This window comes from Aquila chrysaetos, chromosome 8 (genome assembly GCF_900496995.4).
Source record: "Aquila chrysaetos chrysaetos chromosome 8, bAquChr1.4, whole genome shotgun sequence".
NCBI lineage: Eukaryota > Metazoa > Chordata > Aves > Accipitriformes > Accipitridae > Aquila > Aquila chrysaetos.
In genome coordinates, this window is record NC_044011.1 from 15,550,311 (window position 1) to 15,574,409 (window position 24,099).

The 24,099-nt window shown below is 39.9% G+C and overlaps 1 protein-coding gene across 4 annotated transcripts in view; it reads right to left on the reverse strand.

Annotated features, from left to right (window-relative positions):
• The window catches only part of RGS17 (regulator of G protein signaling 17), a 76,221-nt gene that overhangs the window by 25,520 nt on the left and 26,602 nt on the right, over positions 1-24,099 (reverse strand). For 2 of the 4 annotated variants that reach the window (XM_030021900.2, XM_030021899.2), the window contains exon 2: positions 6,104-6,247. In XM_030021900.2, coding sequence (XP_029877760.1) covers positions 6,104-6,222 — 119 coding nt within the window. In that variant the 5' untranslated portion in view covers positions 6,223-6,247. Of the gene's footprint in view, positions 1-6,103; positions 6,248-9,094; positions 9,114-18,234; positions 18,357-24,099 lie in introns of those variants that run through there. The other 2 variants (XM_030021902.2, XM_030021901.2) reach the window with 2 other exon arrangements.

A 24,099-nucleotide genomic window follows, 5' to 3' on the forward strand; every position in this document is an offset into this window, starting at 1 on the left:
GATGTGTTGTCCTATGGGTTCAGGGAGGAAAAGAAGAATTAAAAAATTAAGTTTGTAAAAAAAATAAAATTAAAAGTAAAAAATGTTTTTCATAATGAGTGCTTTTGTTTCAAAGATAAAGATTTTCTTTTCCTGATGAAAGCTTTAACAAAATCCTGGAGCCTGGGTGACTCCTTTTGTACCAGCCCACCTCTAGTCTACTCCCAGTATAAAAGTTCTGCTGCAGACAGGCATGGGAAGCAAAATATGGATTTTGTTTTCCACAGATTTCACAACATGTGGCTATGATTTATTGCATTAAATTGGTTTTTTTTTTGTTTCTATCCTTTCTTTGCTTCCCTCTCCTCCAAACTTTCTACCATAGTTAAATAAGATAAAGCAGCCATGACTATGACCCCTGGGGATTATCTTGCGTAAAGTCATGCAAAGCTTAGACACAATTTTTCGATGACAAACTAACACTGAATACACCAGAAAAAAATTATTAATCTCAAAATACTAGAGAGGTGGGAAGGGCAAAAAAAAAATTGTTTTGGTTTGTTTTTTTCATTTAGAGTACCATGCACACTATCTGTTAGGAGAAGGAAAACGTTGAACTCCACAGAGAAAAAATATTAATATAATTTAAATTCATCCTTAGAACTGTATCTGTCATCTCGTATTCATGGCACAAGTGACAGAAATATCTTCTTGTAGGCCCAAGTCAACTGCTAAACCAATGCAAGGAAAATGTTCCCTTTAATAAAGAAAAATATTTGTGTAACAAGGTCATCAGGAAGAAGTTTCAGACGTAACTCACAGCAGTCATAGACAAGTTTAAAGAACTGGAGGAGAGATGTTTCTTGCCAAGAGCAATTCTTGTTTACTGCCAAGCTGGCAAATACCCTATCTTCCTTGGCATCTCTTGGGTGTGGGAAACTAGTCATGGAAGGGTCACAAGAAATCAAATGGCAAGCATAGCTTTTGTACAGGGCGCAGCTCAGAGCTGCTGGACATGAGTCCCTTTCCCTCTTCCACAAGAGTCTTCAGCAGTTGTTTTAATGGTTCCCTTTAAGGTAAAGGCCTTCCAGCTCACACATTTGAATCGAGCTACAGAACCAAGTGAAGTTGTGTGACCATCTTCACATATCCCCTGGAAGCCTTTTCACATCCCACAGACTCCAGTACTGCTAAGGTCTCTTGCAGGGCAGATGTTGGATGCCTTCTGAGCCTTCTGTGTGTGGTAAAAGGAGAGGGATTATCAGGCATCAGTGTCCCACAGCTTTAAAATTCACTGAGCACCTTATGACTCCTGCTCTAGGTGGGAGGCAAAAGAGGAAGCGAAATAAAATTGGCAGAATAGCCAACCTCCCTGTGCTACTGTCTTGAGAGTTTTTTGAAGAATGTGATTTACAAGTGTTTGCAAGAGAATGACTGGCTTCATATCTGCTCAAGAAGCTGGAGTAACGGATTGGTAATAAGGTTGGGGGGGTGAAATAGCAGGCTTCTACCCTTACCTCGCCAAGCTGAGCTCAAAACTGTAAAGCCATAGCACTAAACTCTAAATGTGCAGCTCTCTGGAGAAAGTGTAATTGAGGAAATTATAGACTGTCATGTTAGGAGGCTTACTCCAAATTTTGCAACTCTCAGGCTACCCGAGTCACTGAAATTACACCTAGTAAGGAAGCCTTTTCTTCTGTCCTCTATGGGAATGGTGTTTTGTGGAAGCTTAAGACACAGGGTGAGATTCAGTCCAGCACCTTCAGTACCTGACTGGTACTTATCTGTTAGATGCTTTAGTGAGACAGTCTTCCTGAAGTAAGCGCCTAAGGTCTGTGTCTGGTCAGTGGAGAGAGGAAAGTCCTATAGAAGATCTTCAGAGGCATATATCATCTGCCTCTGTGGCAAGTGGACAAGCTTTTCCTGTTGGGAACTTCAGAAGCACTTTATTTTCTCCACTGAGGAGGACTGCCTCCTTCACTACTGATGCTCAGGCACCAGTTTAGGGCTTAAGCTAGTTAGGCAACATCCTGACCATACCTATTACAATAAAATGGCCAACTTAAGGAGCCTGTCTATCTCCATCTTTTCCAATCTGAGCAAACCTTGGTTATCAGCCCTGCCTTGTCCTCGTAAACGGAGCAATTTACTGTCCTGACAATTACCAGTGTCAATAGATGTACCAGGTCTGGCTGGGATGGAGTTAATATTCTTCATAGCAGCCCATGGGTGCTGTGTTTTGGATCTGTGACCAAAACAGTGTTGATAACACATCAGTGTTTTAGCTGTTTCTGAACAGTGCTTGCACAGCATCAAGGATTTCTCTGTTTCTCATGCTGCCCTGTCAGCAAGCAGGCTGGGGGTGCACAAGGAGCTGGGAGGGGACACAGCCGGGACAGCTGACCCTGACTGACCCAAGGGATATTCCTTACCATAAGACATCATGCTCAGCAATACAAGCTGGGGAAGAAGGAGGAAGGAGGGAGGTTCAGAGCTGTACTGTCTGTCTTCCCAAGAAACCGTAAGGTGTCATGGAGCCCTGCTTTCCTGGAAATGGCTGAACACCTGCCTGCTGATGGGAATCAGTGAATGAATTCCTTACTTTGCTTTACTTGTGCACACAGCTTTGCTTTACCTATTAAACTATCTTTATCTCAATCCATGAGTTTTGTCACCTTCACCCTTCAGATTTTCTTCCCCATGTTGCTGGCCAGGAGTGAGCGAGCAGCTGCATGGGGCTGAGCTGCCTACCAGGGTTTTCCCACAACAAAGAAGTACTCCAAATATTTGATACCTTTAAGAAGGAATTATTAGAGAAAAAAAAAAAAGTTTGTAATAAGATGTACTGAATAATATTTTGATCTAACTTTTTGCTGTTAATAAGTCTCTATTAGGAAAGGTACTGTTTCCCCAAACAAAGGTGTGAATATTTGCCTATGCTGTTATGCAAACAGAAGACTTAATGCTTATTCTGATTTTAACACAGGGTGGAACAGAAGAAAACAAACATCACATGATACACAAAAGATATTTTTAGAATTCTAATGATTTGTTTGGATATATGATCTACTGAACTAATTCTTCAAACAGATAAAAGTGAAAGCTTCTTACTAAAAGCTGCACACACACACACACCCTCCCCCCCCATTTCTATGAATGATGAGGAAGTTGAGGCACTAAGAGGTTAGTGATATAAGAGCTGTCTTCAGTCACCCAGGCTGGTGGAAGAACAGAAGAAAATTCTCCTAATCTTGTTATTGACAGTTAAAGCATTGTCATCACCATTAATGAATCCAGCAACATTTCCAGACAGGTATCTCTTGATAGATTCACATTACTCAAATACAAAGACCTGTGGAACTAGGGAAAGCAAGTAATTACATTAGGTCCAGAGAATCTGTTACGATTAGGCTTTCCTGTTACAGAGAACTACCCTAGAGAATTCCCTACCTAGGATCCCCTATATAATGGGTGACTAGTAAAGTTTGTTACTTTTTTTTTTTTTTTTTAATTTTTTGGGTAGTTTTTTAGGGTACACAACTGAGGCAAGAACAGTAATCCGTACTCTACCTGGAGAGTTCAAATTTACCAAACAAATTTGGCACCGGAACCAATTACTTCATTTTAACTGAGATTCTGAAACATTTCATATTGCCTTTTTCAAAGTTTTTTCCCATCCCTCCTCTAATGGAGTTTCCACTATGGAATCACAGAAGATAGAGCTGGAAAAGACTTACTACATTATCTGCTCTACCTTTTTGATTTTAGAAAACACAAGTGATGTCACTATCCCCTTCGACCCATTCTTTGATTTAATCCTGAAAACTAGCTTAAATTGACAGGATTTCTCTGTGCTCAGTCTAATCTACTTTACCAAAAAAACCCCTCAACCCCCTAAAACCACCAAAAGACAGGATATTAACAGCAAAACCAATTACTAAAGCAGCTGAGGGGACATCCTACATTTTAAAGCAATAATTGCTTTAATTTAGATTTAATATGCATAAGCTGTTCAAATATATAATGGTATTGCATTCTGAGGAGTAGAGGCACTCCAAGGGTCACAAAGCTCATGAAAGCTTCAAAATAGAGTATAGTTGTCAAATTAGACTTCCTGACCTATAACACACTTAAAAAATAAAATCAGTTTTCTTTAAGTTTTAGAAATTAGACTGATACTCGTATGGCCATTCATGTTCCAGTATGCAAGGCAAAAGCCAACCCGAGCTGTACATGTAGTCATGGTGGATAATTCTGTGAAAACATCATCGCAGGGGTTGTTAAAAAGCAAGCAGAGTGCTAGGAATTAATAATAAAAAATCAAGAGCAAACACAAAACATGGTGCACCTATGTCTTGACTACTGCAACAGATCTAGTCACACATCTCAGACAGGACATAGTAGAATAGGAAAGGTACACAGAGAGACACAAGGTAGGTGGATAGATAGAAGAGAGTTAAGGATAAGCCATGGTCTGGGTCAGTTTTGTATCACAGAGATTAAAATAGAGAAGACTATGGAAGAAAAGACAGCTGAAGGGGGATATGAGAGAGCTCCATCATCCTGGGAACAATTATTCGCTGTTCTTCACAATCATAAGACCAAGGAGGCATCAGATGAAAGTAACTTCTCATAGGTTAAAAAAATAAAAGGGAGTAATAGTTCACAGAGTGCACAGGTCCGATGTAGAATTTATTGCTACAGGAAACTCTGGATGCCAAAAGTTTAGATGAGTTCAGGAAGTCGCTTCAGAAAATGGTTTGACAAGTTAATGAAAGAAAATTCCATCAAGGGCTATAAAACACACAGAAATAACCTCCGGGCCAGGAAGTCCCTAAGTTGCAGATTGCCAGTTGTGAGGAGTTTTGCTGTGGGTAGACTGAGGAGGTGCATGTCCACTTGTTTTATCCTTTCCCTCTGGCATCCGCTACAGGTCACTTCCTGAAATTGGATACTGAGCTAATGAACCTCTGGTCTGTAACAGTATAGCTAATCTTACATTGTGCCCTTGTCACAAAGCAGAGATAACAGTGGCAAAACATCCTCCCTTTCTTCCCATTTAATACACTTCCACCTCTTTGCTGTATGGCTTGAACACATTGCAAAGTAACTTCGTAAAAGCATGAGCTCTCGCTCATCCTTGCTCCAAATATCCTCTGCCTCCAGGTGAAACTGGAAGTAAGAGCCAAGGCAGGTCCACCCTGGTACTGCCTCCAGGATGTGGCATCTTGGAAAAAGCTGTCCCATTTGGTGCCTGGTACACACATGCTGGTATGTATTTTTAAATATATTGGGGGCAAATAGCCTCAGATTAGATTGGGTCCACATGGCTGATTCAAGTGAAAATAACACAGATACACAGAAGAATGGTCACTCCAAAAAGACTGAACTGTGTATGTAACAGGATGCACAGGCTTCGAACAGTACTGCATGTCAATTACTTCATATTTCAGCACTAACTGTGTTCATGAAAATAAGAAATAAAGACCTGATACCTCTCAAGACACTGAGAATTTAAAGCTCTTTCTGATACTGGTTTTAATTCTTTGACTTTCCAAGTGAACTCTTTGGTTAGGAAGAGACAAGCAGCCACAATTTTTGAGCCTATTTTCCACTAAAATTACTCCACACCAGTTAAAAGATAAAGTGGAATTTAAGGCTTGTGTTTTCAGATTTACAGAATATATATTATTCAACAACTAATTAGTAAACCAGGTCACCATATATTCACATTTATGACCATCTCCCTTTTACCCTCCTGAATGCAGAGAACTGCAATATCAAAAGTACAAGCAGAAAAAAAGAAGTTTTGAATGCAAATTATAAAATGTTCAGTATCAAGTCTCTCATTCACACATAGTAGTTTTACAACTGAAATTTCCTCATTTAGTTATGGTTTAAGTAGGGTAAATATAGCTTGAATTTACTATTCTCTCCTCTTCCCCCTCACAAGATGTCCAACCAAATCAGGGAATTGTTTAATCAAATTTTTAAGTGAAATGTTAAATTGTGCCTCTTGGCAGCAGTCCTCTCCCACAAGTTTGCATGTTCCCAGTGCTTGGCACTTTCCATTCTCATCATTTACCTGTGGTGGATATGGAACCGAATATACTACAGGACATACCATGAACAGCTGCAGCAACAGCACCAACAAAAGCAACATGTGTTGTTGGGCCTTTGGTTTCCAGGTGCTTGAGACACAGCTGATGTTCCTTCATTTTGTGACTGCTGCCTCTTTCTCATTTCAGCTACTTCAGTGCCCAAGTGGCTATAAGAACACAGACATAAGAGATGTACAGAATTACTACAGGCCGTCATAAAGTACATTCACATTTCTACAGCAATCTGATTCTACTGACTCTCACAGCTCATGGCAACAAAAGCACGTGGCCATCAACTGTGCTGGCCAAGTAATAGTTCTATTGTGTTAAAAGCAGTTTCCAGAAGACCGCATTTTAGTGACACGCTTATGCTACAGTGCCATTGAATCACGTCTATTCTTATCGCTTTGGCTGGACTAAAAGAACTGTTTATTACCCTTTTGAACAGCAAGCTACACAGCTTGTGTAGCACTTGGTAAAGACTGAGTTGTTCCTTACCATATGACTATCACGGCTCTTTCCATTGTACTAAAAATAGAGCGGGATGGTTATTCACTTTAAACATGAGCTAGAAACTGACCTTTTTTACTTTTTGACTTCTCTGGTCAATGCTGGACCGATGAAATTGATATAAGTGGTATTATATCACGGGCACTAATAGCTGTCTGTTAAGAGCCAAGATTTGCTACTTAAGAGTTATTCTCTGTAAATAAAGTGAATAATAAATACATATTTCCAAAATACTTTTCCAACTTTGGGGCTATTTTCTGGTCACAGAAGATTTTCTCTTGCTCATTGCCAGTCTTTCCTAGGTTTTATTAGGCCAAGATATTTTTCTTTCCAGTGACTTGCAATATGCAGCTGGAAATAATATTCCATGCATTACTTAGTTTTCAAAAGAAGTTAAAACATTTATTGCTAAGTTATGTTATTTAGGAAGGTTTATATGTCAGGATCCTTCCAATGGTTCACATCTTCTTTGTACAACAACCGTAAGTTTCCCAGAGTAATGGCTATTACAAGCATACATAAATTAGAATAAATTTAGTACTTTTGCCTTTGAAAAAGTACAACCAGATTACTGTGGGGAGGGGCTCGGTTTAAAACAGAAGCAGGTAGAAAATGGCCTGGAGTGAGTAGCACCGCTGTGCTCCACACCCCCAGGGCATCCTGCTGCAGCCAGGAGTGCTGGGAAAAGGCAGGCTCTGCTTCATTTGCCACCTGGATCCAGCATGCACAGACAACCGAGAGATGTGCTACTCTGTCTACATGCATTCAAGCAGCAGCTATGAGAGTTTGCGTTGACATGGTTGCTAAAACTCCTGAAGTTCTTCTTCTGCAATAGTGTCCTTATAGACAGTTTACACACAACAACATGTAGCAAGGATACTAAGCTTCAGTACTCAAACTCATGCTGCAAAACTCAAGGTTGGTGGTTATTTCAGCTTCTTGCATAGCTAACTTTTCCATGTACACTGTCACTGAGTAGAATCAAGTAATTTCTGAAGTGTTTGGTCAAATTAAACAATGAAGAACCATTTAACTACCGGTGGTGATGGCACCTGCTTATGCTATTGATATTACTTCCTATGGTTTATAGTTGCTGAACTCTTGCGGATCAGAACGACATACTAAAAAAACCCACACCATTTTTTTATCAAATGTTAACACATGTTGTTAGCAAGGGATACTTTGACATAATTGAAAAACTGCCCATATTTTTACGATAGATAGGAAGGAAAGGAAAATTGGTGCAGCATAATATGTAGCTCAAACAGTAAGTGACAGTATGGAGTCACTTTCTCCTAATCACAGTGCTGAACTTCTGCTGACTGCGCATGATGCAGTTAAATTATTTCATAGATAGCTGTGTCATGCTGTGAATGGTACTTGCTTCAGCAAGTGCAATGACTATGGTTAAAGGAATTAATTGTTTCCTGTAAGTAAGATAGAGATTCTAGAAACATTTGTGTAAAACCACAAAATTTATTTGTTTCAGAAACCAGTGAAATTACCGGTATTTTTTTATAGGGCTGGAATCTTGAAATGAAAACATCCCATGCATTCCACCTGTCACGCATTTCTTACACAATTTTAGCTATATGTATAAAATGTACTATGGCTAGAATCTGTTGCACTACAAATACAGGGGGGCAGGATGAAGGTTATCCATTCAGACATGATGATGACAGTTGGTGACTTTGCTGCAGTTTCACAATAACTTTAACACAGCACAAGCTGCCGCTGCCACTGAAATAAATGTCTCTCTCCCTTTTCTCCTGCACAGCTCACAGTCACTCATTTCCTCACTGGAGCTGTCCCCTTCTCTGTGCTGGCAGCAGCATTTGTGCAGGTACTGGGTGAACTGGACAAAAGAGTAGCCATGATTTAAAATTAATCCAGAAGGGGAAGGAAAAAAAAAAATGGTTCACATCCTTAACCCTGCTCAGCAAGCTCTACCACTGAAAATTCTCCAGCATTCACCCTTCAGTATGGACTGCTGTGACCAAATGTTTTGGAGTTTTGCAAGTCTGGCAATACACGGTAGCAACAGGAGTTGTGAGGAAACATGGGTCTTCATTGTAGAGCATTTCAGGAGGCATGGTTTCCTCCAAGGCTGCTCAGAGCCCACAGGCTAGCCAGTCTTTAGAGTGGGACTGCTTGCTTTGCTATGCTTGCACTCTGCTCTGGGGTATGGGGAGGGACATGACCCACCTCCTTCCTGACCGTGCATTATTTGGAGGAGGAAGAGGGCAGTCCTTGATTGCAGGTACACTTGTATTTATCTATTTAGGCTGTATCTGAAAGGAAAAAAAAAAAAGAAAGAAAAGAAAACTCCCTCCGCCCAAATCCTGTGTACTTACATGCAGGGATAGTTTGCATCCTAGCCCTAATACAGTATGTTTGGCTACTTGAGGATAAAACATTAATTATAATGCTAGGAAAGTGCTGCAAGGGGGTATATTTTGAAATGGGTTGATAACATGGATACTGTCTAGTGTGACTATCCTTACCTTCCAAATATAATGGGCAAAGATCTTACTGGCACAGTGGGACAGAGTTGTATTTAATCCATTTCAGATTCTGTCCTTTCCACAGCTGATGTTGGTGTTCACTCTGAACCTTGCTGTATCTGACAATGCAAAACTGTTATTTAGCTTGGCATGACTGGCATACTGATCAATAAAAGCACAAGGCTGAAAATCCAAGCAATGGGACGGTGTTCTTAGTGAATACATGAATGATGTTCATTCATCTGGCTTAACCACTGGCTTAAGTCAAAGTTAGGAGCCCTTTTCTTCTTGTGTTACATTCTCCTAGAAAGCTTCTAAGCTGAAGTCTATAAAAAATATGAAAAATCCATCCTGTGATGCAAAACAATATGTTTACTGAAGATGAAGTAGGATGGGTGGAGACTTTAGTTTCATGCTTGTTTTGATTGGATTTTGTGTTACATGTTGTATTTGCAAATACCAGATGTCATCTGCGCAAAACCGTAATTGATTCCATTAGATTATTTAGGATGCAGAAGCAGCAATATCTTAATTCTTGGCTATATTTAGAGACTGAACTGTAGACAGGGGGTTTATATTTGGTGCCTTGGTCCAAGGCACGAAAAGGAAATTCAGAATCTTTAATTCAGCAAGTCACTCTGATGAGATAAATTATTTTTCTTTAATTAAGTGTGAAAGTTGATACGTAACTGTGAGGGAGTAGAATATTGTGAATTGATATTGAGCAGACCTTCTAGGTTAGCGGTACAAATTGCACATACTGTCACCAAGATCTCAGTTTGCCTTTTAGCTTTTTCAATGTTTTCATTCTTCCTGAGACCCTCTAGCTTGGCAAAAATACTGGGTGGTGAAGGTTGGCCTTTGTTCAATGAAATAATTTTTCTCCTTGGTACTCTATATGATCTCTCAGACCATCACAACACAGGTATAAGTTTCTTCTGCCAGTTTTGCATCTGGTTCTTTCCCTCCATTTGGTGGCATGGTTTTACTAACAATGTTATGATTTCCATTTGTGCTGATAGGAAATAGGAATAGTATTCTAGTTTGCTTGACTCATTCTCTTGAAGGTGGGTAGGTATTATGGCCCTCTGAGCAATCCCATAATCACAAAGGATTTCATTTTGCAGAACACCTGCTGTCCCTACTCTGCAGCTGAGGAAAGGAACCCAAGGGTACAGCAACTGTTTACTATACAAGTTACGAGACAGGTAGCTCATATAAGCCGCAGAGCAAGAAAGTCTGTGCAACCCTGTGTGTATCTGCTGCGTGTTGCAGTGCTAGAGGAATATGAAAACTAAAAAACCCTTAGAAATCTGAAGTAAGGCTTCCTGTCAGTTTTGGAACCGATGGCACAAGGATCTATTTTTATGTGTAGACAGTGTAATTACCACTTATTCCACTGGGTACTCAGGGGTAATTATTACAGAAATCCCCTTGTGCACAAAGCAGTATCTTGGGAAGAGAGCTCAAAAAGGAATAACTGATGGAAAAATCACTTGGTTTATTACATTTATACCTGGACAGCCCTATAGAGTACTGACTACAGTCATTTCAAATTCCACAGAGTGCCTCTAGAAGATGAAAAGGTAATTTCTGAAGAGTTGCACCTCCCTGACTCTACCTCCTGCAGGACTTGTGCTAAGGTTTTAGAGTTTTGCCCAGAAATTCCCAAGGTGTTGGACATGGCACAAAAGACAGGCTGCATCATTTCAGTCATTTCAGTGGCTCTGTTGATGCCTATCCTCTGACAGAGCAAGAAGCAAGAGCAAGCTTTTTTCTTTCTTTACAGCCCCACAAATTATCTGAACTTTTGGCACTGTCCCATCCAGCCCTCTCTGCTCATTTTGGAGCTTCCCCTTGCACATGACCCTCCTGTAAGCATTTCTGTCCCCCTCTCAGGATTGAGAGGGCATTCTCTGGAGAAGCTCACATGCTAGGAAATCATACAACTGGAAACTCCATTAGGGATTGAGAATTTTTCATCCTATCTTCTGGAGCCATTCCCTAATGGCTTTTTTGAAAGACAGATATCACAGAAGGGTGCGGATAAACACACGCCATCATTTTATACAGCAAGGAAGTAGCATTTTGTCTTTTGTTGCAGGTAGGACACATAATGGCTTAGCTTTCAGGACAGACTTGGAGCAGAATCAGCTAGAGCAATCTTTTTTCAAACTTCTGCAATAGGCAAGAAAGATCACCTTGCATCAGAAAGGAGCAGTCAATGACTTAAGTATATTGAGGGTGATTTACTCTGCAGGCAAGAAACTTAGCCCTTAAAATACTTTCTTTTTTGGTGATCTATCACATCAGCTCTTCTGTCTTGCTTTGCTTCCTTTAAGTATGCTCTTCTGCATTGCTTTGGTCCTAATAAAGGACCAAAACTTCAACTGTGTAGCTTAGATAAATTCAAACCTTATACCACCTCATACCAGCCCCAAATGTGACTCTGTTGATCTCTTAACTGTACTTCATGTTTTCACTGCCTTAACTGGCATTCACTTGGTACATGGATTCCTAACAAGAATTGTTTTTAAGTTTAGGGAAGTTGAAAACCTTCAAGCCCTAAGCATTAAGATAAACACTATCCATTTAAGACCCCATTCAGGCTTCATTGTAAGAAATAAATGTACACTGAAGAAGGCTCTGTATACTGTGGATTCAAGACTTTCAACTATTGTTTTAGATTTTCCACACATTTGGAAAACCTCAACATTTATAAGAGCAGAGTTACATTAACACTTCCTTGAATTTTTTTAATAAGTTTTTTGGGCATAATTGGAGTGATCTTTACAGGATTTTGATTGGTTGCTTGGGTTTTAGTTTCCTAAAACAGTCAATGGGAAAGTGACAGAGATATCCCTGAAATACTATTTTTTTCAGAGGAGTTAGGTGCCTTACTGAATTTTTAATATATGACATCTTTTTAACTCCAAACACTAAGCAAAAATCCTCAGAGGATGCCATAATATGTTACTTCTAATGATCCGTGATACGCTATCTGTTTTAAAACCATAGTTTTTTTTAAGGACAGACTTACTAGAGTACTAGAACAGTGCAACACAGCTTGGATGCACCTGCCAGTTAAATAATCTCCCAGATGCACGTGCTGCTCTTGCAATGCAAAGACAGCCCTAATGCAACACTGATCTTTTATTTGTGCTGTCTTCATTCATCTAGAGGAGTGTCTTAAGGGTACCACAAGCTAAATGAAGACAGACCAAGAGATTTTATCAGATGTCTCTGAGCTGTAAAGATTTCCATACACCCCTCACAATGCGGAGTGAAATCAAGACAGCAGAACCATGGGCACCCTTTTAAGTGCTGCTAACCACTTACACAGTCTTCATAGAGCAATGGCATTCATAGTAGTCACTCTGCCCGAGAGAAAGCTTGACATAGGTATATTCTCTCTTTTGCCACTGAGTCCTGAAAGCCATTCCGTATCTCACAAATAAATTCATTTAAAGTAATAGAGAAGAATAAGTCTACCAGAAGAAGAAGTGTAATTGAGTTACCTTGGGCTCCGTTTACTTATTTCAATGTATTTGTAGTCTATTACAGAACAATTAGAAGCTATTGGCAACAATGGAACCTTAATTGCACCTTAATCGATTTAAATATAGCCTACATGGAAAATTTTAATTAATTGTATGGAAAGTTTGAAATGTTTGCATTTTTAAGAATTTGTGGTTTGGAAGGAAAGATCAATGCAAAATGCAATTTCTAAAAACTATTCTGGTTAAAAGTAGTCATGTCAGAAACTGAATTATAACTCCAAATTTTAACACATTTGCTTTTCTGTGTTCTTCAAAAACTATATTTTGCACCACGTCCAAGTTCTTAAAACTTGTGAAGAGTAAGAAGGTCTGAATCAAAACAGAAGTTGACCCAAGTGTTGGTGACTAGATTTTTGTATTGCATACATACTCCACGTTGATGTGTCATACAGGCCAGTGCACAGATTCTGTGTTCTATGTGCTGACTTCAGCCAATAAAGGGGATGCATATAGTATAGCTTTTAATTTTAAAAGCTTGGCTGCCTACATCAAGCTGTACGAACCATTGCTTTTAACTCTGATGATCCCATACTGATTACCAAGGTGGGAGAACTGTGGAGGGAATTTATTTCTCTTAAGTATCTTGAAGTGCCCAAGACACCCCACAGCCTCCATTCTGTCATTCTTCTTGTATAAATGGCAGACCACCTCTTGGTGGTAACTTTTGAAGTTGTAGGTTTTGAATACTTTTTGTCTCAGAGAACAGGTTATTGCACCTACTTAGTTTTTCTTTTGGGGAACTGACGACTTGAGTGTCTCCAGCAAAACATCTTGCTCTTCTATTAGTTACTGCAATTCAGCAACGAGTTTCAAGACATGTACACCTCTACCATACAGACATCTTCCTCCTGTCAGGTCTTCTGCTCTGGAGATGTTTGACTCTTTCTAAAGTCTTTCAGAGCAAGCCCTGAGAAGGTCATAAAGTGAACATTCTATCCATTTATAGAATAGGAAGAAAAAGAAATTGTGTGGACACTTGGCAGAAAGTGTTCAGACTTTAAGCGTTTTATTAGGATAGACGCTGCTATGTGAATATTCGTTTAAATTGAAACTGTGCAATTTGGCCAAACATTATAAAATCTTTGCCTTGTGTACAGTAATATTCTTTTTATGACTTTGCCAGACAGCTTCTGTCTCATAAAGGATGTCTGAGATTTCTTTTTATTATTTTATGGTGAACTTAGTATCCTGAGGAAGCCCTGCTTAAGTCTCTGCATCATCAAGTAGATATGCATTTGTACTTCTGAATCAGACATTACTGCTCAGTTACAAAACATTAAGCCTGACAGTAATGCATTATTGAAAAGTTTGAGATGCCTGCATGTGGTTTTTAAGGAGCTGTACTAAAATTATGATCAAGAGCACTCTACAGTCTTCAGGAACATTTTATAAAAAGCAAAATGTAAAACTCATCAGGAAACCTCTTATCTTTTTTAAGTGTATTGTTTTTATTTGTATGTGTTTGAAAAGCATCTGATAATCCCATTTTACACTACATCTACCTACCTATTTGTTGTGGCTCACATGGCTGCAGCTGACTTAGACACATGAAGCCACTACCCTTTAGGAAGTGAAAAGAAACTTTCCTCACAGGGGGGAAATACAGATCTTGAAATATTGTTGGAAAGAAGTGTTTGTTAAAGTCCATGACATTCCCCATAAAGAGGACACTAAGAAGACTCTTGAGAACACAGAGAGCTTTACTGCATGCATTAGCACTGTAATTTCTAAATAAATTTCCCTGTGCTCAAAGCCATTTATCTGTGTAAAAAGCCAGACGTCATTTGGGGCTTATGTGAACTGCACAGATTCTGCACAAATTTCAGCAGAAATTTAAGAAAATATCATAAGGTCAGCCAAGAATTTGTAGCTAACGTAGGGTAAAAAGATTTGCAAGTGTAATTCAAGTATCAAACAAGCTTCAATGTTGGTGAACTACTTTTTCTGCACATAAGACCATTCTGGAAAATTTTTATCTGCAGAAATGGCAGCATTTAATCAAATAAATGCACACAGCTTTTGTTTATGGTGCAGGTGCTACTACAGGCTGAAAAACAAAGGAAGGCATTAGGAAAATTGTTTTAGTGTGAGAACAGCTTTTGTGAAACCACTTTAGACATGGTTCTAGTCTTTGAAGTGACAGAATCTACATTCTTCACTGTAAAATGAAGACTTGCACCCTCTACTTCCAAGGCACTTTATTTTTTCAAATTCCTTCTGGAAATAGAAGTTGCAAATTTGGACAGAAGTAGCCTCAGAAAGGCGTCTTTAATATAGGCTTTTTGAAATAACTGGATATTTGGCCATCATGCTGATTTTAGTTTCACTGACTGACTTCTGAGGTATCCTCTGACAGGATTTCTGTGTGTTCCAGGCCTCCTTTCCTCAGCCACCCTCAAAAGTTAAAAAAAAAAAAAAAAAAAAAAAAAAAAAAAAAGTAGTATAATAAACAAAATCAAAGAGATTAGTATGGCAGGGAGAACGTATTTGGTTAACATGGTAAAACTGAGAGGGAGAGGAGCAGAAGGTGGCATGAGGTAGAAACAGGCTTAGGGTCTTTCTGGCTTGGATGCCTGGAACAGTGGGAGAAGGTTAATCTAAGCACTACATGTGGACACGCTTGATCTAAAAACAAGCTGCTTCCAACAAGACAGACAGGGGCAGGGATTGTCCAGGTACCATGCTCTGCTCATAGTATCTATGAACGTCATGACTGTAGAACTAAAGGAATATTTACCCTTGACATATAGTGGTCAGACTGGGCGCATAACCATCGGTAATGAATCTCTACTTCCCTCCCACAAGCTATGCTACTTCTGTTAAACTTGTAGCAAGCTCCTGATATTTCTGCTTGTCTAGTTAGTGCTAAAGCTTGCTGGTCTGAGGAAGGGAGAGGAGACCAGTGCCTACTCTGTGCAAAGGACGTGCTCTTTCCCACCATGCTGGCATTTGAATTGATAGCAGTTAAAGCCTTGATTCTCTCTAGTGCACTATGCTGTTGGCAAGGTTCTTGCTTCTTTGTTATTTCTGTGTTCATTTACCTTGCTGCTATCTCCAGATAACACATTTATCTTATCACTTCTGACTTCTTCCTTACTTATTCCTGACTTCAACCCTGTTAACTGAGGGTTTTCAAGAGTTTGCCTGGGATTTGTATGTCAGTGTATGACACTTTCTACTACTGCTCCAAAGTTGCCTTTGGTTTCCTCTCCTCCACTCTCACCCTAAGTCTGTAGCTGCTTTAAGTGACCTGCAGTCCATGGCAGCTTGGGGTTTTGGTTTCTTGCCTATGCTGTGGGTGGCCATCTGCTCACCTGCATAACAGGTTCAGATTTGTGGTGCTTTTACTCCTTAGCATTCCTATAATGAAGTCTGTGTCATGTCAAGCATTTCTCTATGTGTTCGGCTTTAATAGGCAGGTCTTTACCTACCAGTTTGTGCAGGGTTATAATTAGCACCTGATAAGGTACAAGGGATGATTCAGCATGACATAGGAGGGATCCCTGTCCATCCGTTCTTTATCCTCTGTCAATCTCTTGGTTATCTTTACTGCTGACAAGATCTTTCCATTGTTTTCTGACTATTGGTAAAGATAATTTGTGCTCACTGGTACCAGGACTGGTGCTATGCCATGGGTGCAGTAATATTGTTGCATATGATAAGAGCATAAAGCATCAAGTACTTTGAAAAGAACAAACCTAAGTATCTTCCAGATTGCCAGCTCAGTTTTGGGATGTGGTCTAATAGTCATTCATATAATTAAAAGCAAACAGGCTTGTTCTTGACTTCTTCCAGGTTTGTCTGCAATTTTCTTAGTATGTCTTTCTATTTAATTGCTATGTTTTTATCAGGGCTATACAGATCATTAATTTTCACTTTAGGCACATATATTAATCATTCCCTGGGTGGTTCTGCTGCCATGAACATTGTAGACTATAGCTTTAGGATGAAATTTACTACCCCCACCCAAATCTTTGCTACAAATTGCAAGCAAATGTTCCCCATGTTGAGTGTTTTTAATTTATGGAATCTTGAGCAACTTCCAAAATTACCAAGTTTCTCATAAGTTCTCATGCCAGTCTTCTTGTTGTGTAAGTCTGTTCCCTCTGTGCTCCTAGATGTTAGGTAAAAAAAGAGTAAGACAAAAAAAATGTCTTCCTTTTTTTCTGTTACTCGGTATCTGCTATTTCTGTGTTGCAGGCACTATTCTTGACATCAATGTCTTAGTCTCTTTCCATCTCCCCTTTCTCCTCCCCACATCATAACAAAGCTTTACTTTCATTTTCTCATCTCTTTACAAAAGCAGCTATTATTCTCATGCTTGGAGAAGGTGTATTGTCTGAAATCCCACATTTCCACTGGTCTGACTCTTTCACCCTACTTGCTCGTTCTGCATTAGACGCTGTTTTGTCTACCTGTTAGTCACATGTCCTGTGCAGCGACTCACTTTTCCATCTGCTGCTACCAAGCTTCATGTCCTTCGTGCTGTCACGTGAGAGGGTTCCCCACTTATAAAATGAATACGGCCCTTTTCTTCAGTAGCAGAATGGTTTGTGGAGGTGCTTTAGCGAGCACTGAGCACTGAGGCCACATGCTTCCTCAAAGCTTCATCACATCCCTGTAATTGGTGCTCTCCCCTTCCCAGGCTCCGTGTCCCTCACGGCTGGTTTTGAGACCCGGCTGGGGCTTCACCAGTGCGGAGAGAGGTGGGAGCTGCTGATCACAGCCACAAGCACAGGACAGTCATTGGGAGGAGCTGTCAAGGGCTTTTTTACCCCTTTCTGCTATTCAGCAAGTTACCAGGAAAAACAGGCATGAAATAAAAAGGGCAGCTAGCTGACAACAGTGGGCAAATGGGAAGACAATAAACAAATATGGAAGACAGAAAACATGGATTTACCTGACTAAATCTTGGGTTAGAACCATTTTGGAGCAAGAAATTAGAGTGGGTGTCAGAGAGGTGACAAGCTATGTGGCTTGAAAAGCTTCCATTTATTTTGGGCAAAAATATAAAAATTCTACCTAGATCTCATGGAAAAGTCAAGGCACGCCCCATGCCTAACACATCTCTGGGCAGTGGAAGCCACTGGTCTAGATGCTGAAGCTGTTTTCTTCTAACATTCTCTGACAGCAGGAAAAAGTATCACAGAGTTTTTAAAAATGATGCCACTGTGCTCTTCGAGCTTCGATTTGCATTCACCTGCAGCAACCCAGTGCAGTGGTACAGGATGCACTCAGCCGATAGCAGAGTGACAGACTTTCACGAGACTGTCTGCCTCCTCCTGATTTGCACCAGTGTCTTAGCTCAGCTCCCTTTCCATGGCCTCCTTTCCTTCCCACTGCAGAGGTCACTGGCTTTCCCTGGCTGAGATGTCTGTCAGCTCTGCTGCGAAACCAAAAACCTGCAGAGCAATACGGCAGGCAGATGTGTGGCTAATGCTGCTGCAGCAAGACTCGCTACGATTCATCTGTCAAAGCCACTAGGCAGCACAGGAAATAAAAAGAGATCTGTGGAGAAAAAGAAAAAGCAGACTTCCAGGTTAAACCCCCTTGCCATTACAAGAGATTTCTAGAACTTACTCGCTGTCTTTTCAGTGAGAGAAGGCAGGTTTTCTGCCCTTTCCCTTGTCCTTGTTTTATCCCTTGCCTTGCTGGACGAATTCCCATGTAGGAAGCTGCAGCCTCCTTTGTGTACCTCATCACTTGAGCGTGTACCTCATCACTTGAGCATCTACCTCAGCTGCCTGAATCCTCAGTAGCGACTTGTTTGTTAGCTTGCCTGGAAGAACGGGTTTCTCCAGAGCTACTCACAGGTCACTTTCCGACTACCGCAAATTTATGCGGCTGTTAGTACTTTGTAATGTCAGGGAGTGGACGCTTGTAGCAGAGTCTCTCTCCCCTAAACATAGAGGTATGATGCAAGTGTGCAGCAAAAGCAAGCCATAAATATCTAAATTATACGGAACATGCCTAACAGTCAAAGTGGTATCTCTAAGTTCATAGAGCTTCCCAAAATACCACACTGAGGAAGAGGCCTTGAGATGTTTTGACATTAGTGTGAGGAGTCCCTAAAGCTAGTTAGCATGTTGTGTGTTGGAAGGGATGTATGGAGGTTCAGAGAAAGAAAACAGAACCAGTTATGATTTCTTCTCCTCTCTTTTCTCCTCCCATGGTCATTTTTTAATGTGTCAGTTTTAAAAATGCAGATTTCCAACCATCCCAGTAAATAAATTTTTATAGCAAGCTGTGCATGTATTCTCTCATATTCACCAACAGAAGAAAATAAATTCTGTCTTCCTGCAGAATCTGACAGCTGTTGCACTATGGAAAACTTACATATTAAAAAACAATATAGCCATTTTTCTTCTTTCTTTTTTTTCTTTTTAACCCTATCAGGCATGTGAGTTAACTCTTTCAGCATTTCTACAAATGCTAAATACAAATTTGCATAGAAAGAATCCACTACTTTTCCTCCTGGGAGAAGATATTTTACTTTGGAGGACAGGCACCAATAATAAATAATATTCCAGAAGTTAATTTGTTCCCCCTTTTCTTTGTATGATGGTATACTTGAAGCAGTATGTGCTTAGGGAAGGCTGTAGTTCTATTGCATTTTTTTCAAAGCTTAAGAAGAGAAAAAGAATTGCAAATGATTTGCTTCCCAGAAAAGAACAAAATACATCCAAACGCAGAAAAACTTTTGAAGACCACTTATAAGTGAATTACAAAAAGTCTTACATAAAAGGTCTATTTTTAACACCTCATTTTTACAAAGTTTAAAGGATGGAACTTGAAACTACTCTCCCATAATATAAATGTCATGATTTTTCACAATCCAAGTCTATTTATTGTACCAATATTAAAAAATCTACTGCTAAGACACAAGGGACTGAAAACATGCTGTGAAAACTGGAAACCTTTGAAACCTCTGGAAACATGCAAATTTTGATATGAAAGTGTCGCGTCTAGTCAGATCTGTGCATTTACAAGCTCTCTGCTCTTATGCTGAGCATTAGCACAGATTTACAATCACCAGCTATGTTACTGTATTAAGGCATTAAAGCAGCTCTTCCACTTGAGTATGCAAGTGAACCCATTTAATTTAGATAAATAGATCCCTGAAGATCAGCAGATGAGACCTGTTGGAACACTGTCTCCACAGATTACTGAGTAAAGCTTGATGTGAATGTCTGGTCTATCACCTCCCTTCCTATAAAAGCTCTGCTCACTGGCAGTGCAGCCTGTATGATGTCCTTGTTCATCAGCATCCTTTTATCCAGTATTTCATAATGTTAAACAAAATTAGAGAGCTTTGCATAAAGAGCTACATTTCCTTTAGCCAGTGAAATATACTTAGGTAGTTTTCTTGCTGAATTTTATAAAAGTTATGTCTATAATGATAAGAGGACAAGGTAATGTTTTAATTTAAAAGAACTGTACAAGAGCTCTGGGCAGCCTGACAACTGTTATGTTAAAGGACAACATTAAGTGGATTAAAAAGAACTATGGGCACAGCACAGCTGGCCCAGCCAGCGATCCACAGCTCCACCTTCCCCACAATTTGCCCTCTCCCAGCCATTCAACTGTGTCATGACTTGGGCATTGACTTCTGTCCCAAACTCTCTTTGAAAGCAGGACCTTGCTGTGAGATCTGTAAGAGGATGGGGAATGAGGGAAGCTTGGGAACAAGTTTGGGTACAAGGCCAAATTGTACTGAGACCTCACACACCAATTCTTCCTGAGGACCTTCTCAGCGAGCTTTCACAGCAGCTCTTCCAGCAGGAGGGCTTTATACAAAGTCTGTGTTGGCCAGTAAATGTTAAGCTTGCAGACCAAATCTTCTCTCAGCAAGAGGTTTAGTAGGACCTCTCTCCTTCACTTGGCTGCTGTTTTTTTTTCCGTGCACTTGGGTTAATTTTTTGTCTTTGAGATTGTCTTTGAAAGTTTAACCTTTGGTTGAACTTGGATGACACACATGAAGTTAGTGGAGAGGGACAGACAAACAGATACAGCAAGGTCTCACAAGCATCATCAGCTTAGGAAACCAAAATGAAAAGTCAGAAACCAGATGAATGTGGAGAGCTTTGAGCAGTATAGCCTGGAATAGCCCACCACTGAATAATAAATTCCCATTCATTCAGCCACAGGTATGATCCAGGAGCTATCTTCAGTCATTGAGGCAAAGGGTGAAGGGTGTTGCTGGGGAAGGGTGTGGAAGGAGAAGAATAGCGCTCACTCTAGCCCAGCTACATTGAGTAAAGCAGAGCCAGACCCCACTGTGGTTTTATTTTGTGTATCGGGAGTATTTAGGCTAGATCCAGTCCCACCAATTGTGCAGCTTCATCACATGCTTTGAGGAGGGGAAAAAAGCTATGCAATAAAAGTAGAAAATATGATTGAAGCTACCAAGCTTCACAGCAGGCTAAGGAGGAGGCTTAATATTAGAAATGACTTCAGTCTTTTTTAAAAAAGGCAACAGTTAGAAAGAAGTTTTCTTTAGGCTTTTTTCTTTTAGTCCCATAAGACATAAAAATTCAAAATATTCCGGCTGAAGGGCCTTATCTAGCTCCCATTTTAGGTCAAAATTTTGATGTCTTGTTTTTATTTGCCTCAGTTGATTCTACTGAGGCAAAGGGTAGGGTATGTCATTCTCTAATACTTATATGTTATTAGAAATAAGTATTGAATCAGTTGCTTTAAAATCTCTACAGTAGTTATTTATAGTATCTTTTCTTCCAAACCCCTTAACAATAAAAGAATAATGAAGCTTTTCTGAGTGAGTAAACTGGAAATTAGGGCATAATGCTTGAAGCAAGCAGAGCTTGGTATGGACTAAGACATACCTTTCCTCTTATAAAAAACACAACATGTTCTGTATGATAGGACTTTCAAAAACATCCAGTGGTTGTAATATGCTTTGTCCACTGAACCAACTCTTAAAAACTTCTCTAATTTGAAGCAAAGTGAAGATGAAGCTCTCGCCCTGAAGAAGGTGAACATCTCTGAAACATTTTTACTCTTAAAACCTTCTTAGTTAGAAAAGATTTTGCGGCAGAATCTTTAAAAAATGCATAAATCACAGAAAAATGCATGGAATTAATTTTATTTACTGCAAACCTATCTGTGTTTTAAGTATTAGACATAAGGCTGCTAGATATGGGTAGTTTCTAAGGTTGCATGATGTGGATCAGAGATTCCTCTGACATTCCAGCTCTTTCACGAAACAAAAAACATTAAATTTGCTACAGCTAAAATCCTTAGCCTTTGAGGCAAAAGATGAATATTTAACAAAACTGTGCAGCCTCAGAGATCTATGATAGGTCTTTCCTTGTTGATACCTGAATGGCGTGCAACTAAGTGCAATGATAAATAAGAACAAAGGGACATTAAACACAATATTTCTCAATAAAAGAGACCACTGCTTTGTTTCAAGAGCTCTCAAACTAAATGATGCTTTCATGTTGTGTTTTATATTTGACTCATGCCTCTTGCAAAGTTCTGGCACATTCAGTGAATGCACAACTGAGAAAGCAAAACTCAGCATTTCTTCCCAGCACGCATGACACAAGTCAGCATGCCTAATGCCAGTCTGCCAGTCCTTGCTAGTTCTAATAAACATCTCTTGAAGTGGCTTCATTCCACATTATAAACAAGAAGAATAGAAAAATCCCAGCAGAGTTACCCAGTTATGCTTGGAGACAACTGATGGAGAATTGCCCTGTGCTGCACAGAGGAGCTCACAGATGTGGAACAAACGAGGCTGACGTGGCAGGCACCCGTGGCACCCGCAGAGCATGCAGGGGCAGAGGTCTCCAGGCTACCATTCCACTGGAGGCCACCTGAAGCCTCTTCTGAAGGGAGGGCAGCTAACAGAGAAGAAGAAAAGATATAACAGATATTAGCCCTAACAGGAATACTTTTCCCAGCAGCACTGCAGGTGTTATCTTTTCTGTTTGTTATTTAGCTGTCCTCTCATGGGGGAAAAGTCACCTTGAAAACCCTATTCCTGGTTCCCTGTTACTATCTGTTGCTTTTCTTTCTGAGATACTGTCAGCACTCCCAGCTCTATAGTAACTTGTGCATCAGCATTCAACATTGGATAACTGAGCATTCCATATATTTGCAGTTAATAATCCAGTCATCTTTTATTCCAGGGCTGTTTCGGACTGTTAGGAAGCATTCTTCTGTTCATTGACTTTCCTGAAGTTTGCAGAATCTTCCTAAGGGCATATTCCAACACAGCTTCTTCAGTTTTTCCACACTGAGCAGCCATACTTGGGTTATTTGCAGGGTGCTGCCTATGGTGGACTTTGAGTTCTGAATGCCATTCTACTTCTGGTCTAATTTTAAATGAGTTTTATGTTTGTCCTCATTCTCCACAGTATCAAAGTTCTGTTTATCATTCAAAACTTCAGGCAGGGGCACTTCCTTTGCCCATCAATAAACATGTTGCTAAGAGTTAATTCCGGATCTTTCAGTAGGCCAAGTGCTTTGCCTCACACTGTAGTCCTAGTCTGGTTTTGTACCTGGACTCACCTTCCTAAAATTACCTGTGAAAGCTAGACCAGTCGTTAACTCAATTTTTTCTTGCATGTAATATCTTATTAAAAACCACATTTTTTCTGGGGCTGATTTTTGTGCATTGCTCATATTTTGAACATAGCCTGGTGGTTAACCATCTCTACTCGAGTTAGCAAAAATAACGAAAACCAACAGATTCTTCAGTACCATTTACTTTCAGAAACATGAACGCTTCTGCCTGTCTTCTTTTTCAGATAGCACTGGCTCCTGCCAAAATGAAGGAACGTCTGCTTTTCCATTAACCTTCCCCTACTAGCCCCCAGTACAGGCTAAGAGAACTCCAGAAGCAATTCACACTGCAGGAGGAACATGGCAACATGAGGGAGATTTGTTTTTTCTGTTTGTATGTAAATACATCTGCCACCCTTCCCTCCCATGTGAAGGCAGTGCTTTTAATGACACACAAGCAGGGAGTGGTTAAAGGGACATTGCCAGGCAATTTTTTTCAGGTTGATTAATCATTACAGATATCTGAATGTAATTAAAAAAAGTGATGAGAACCTAGAAGTTGTGTACTCCACTGATACCATGTGCTCTGACACGAAAGCTAATTCAGCTGAACCAAAAAATGGCTTATGAAAAATTACACAGGTGATGTAGCCGGCCACTCTTGTTCAGGCTCTCATGAAGTTGTCAGGTATCTTACTCGTGATTTATTCATCCATAAACAAAACCCAAAACTTCCAAATAACCTGCTCTATGCTGAAACACTTGCGAATCGCTCAATAATATTCATAACTACGATTGCACTTTTTTCCCAGAAAAATAGACTCAAATTAAATGATGATGATGATAGCAGATAGTAGACAAAACTTTTCAGAGGTATTTTCAAGTTATATAGTTTAAAAAAGGCAAAAGATTCTG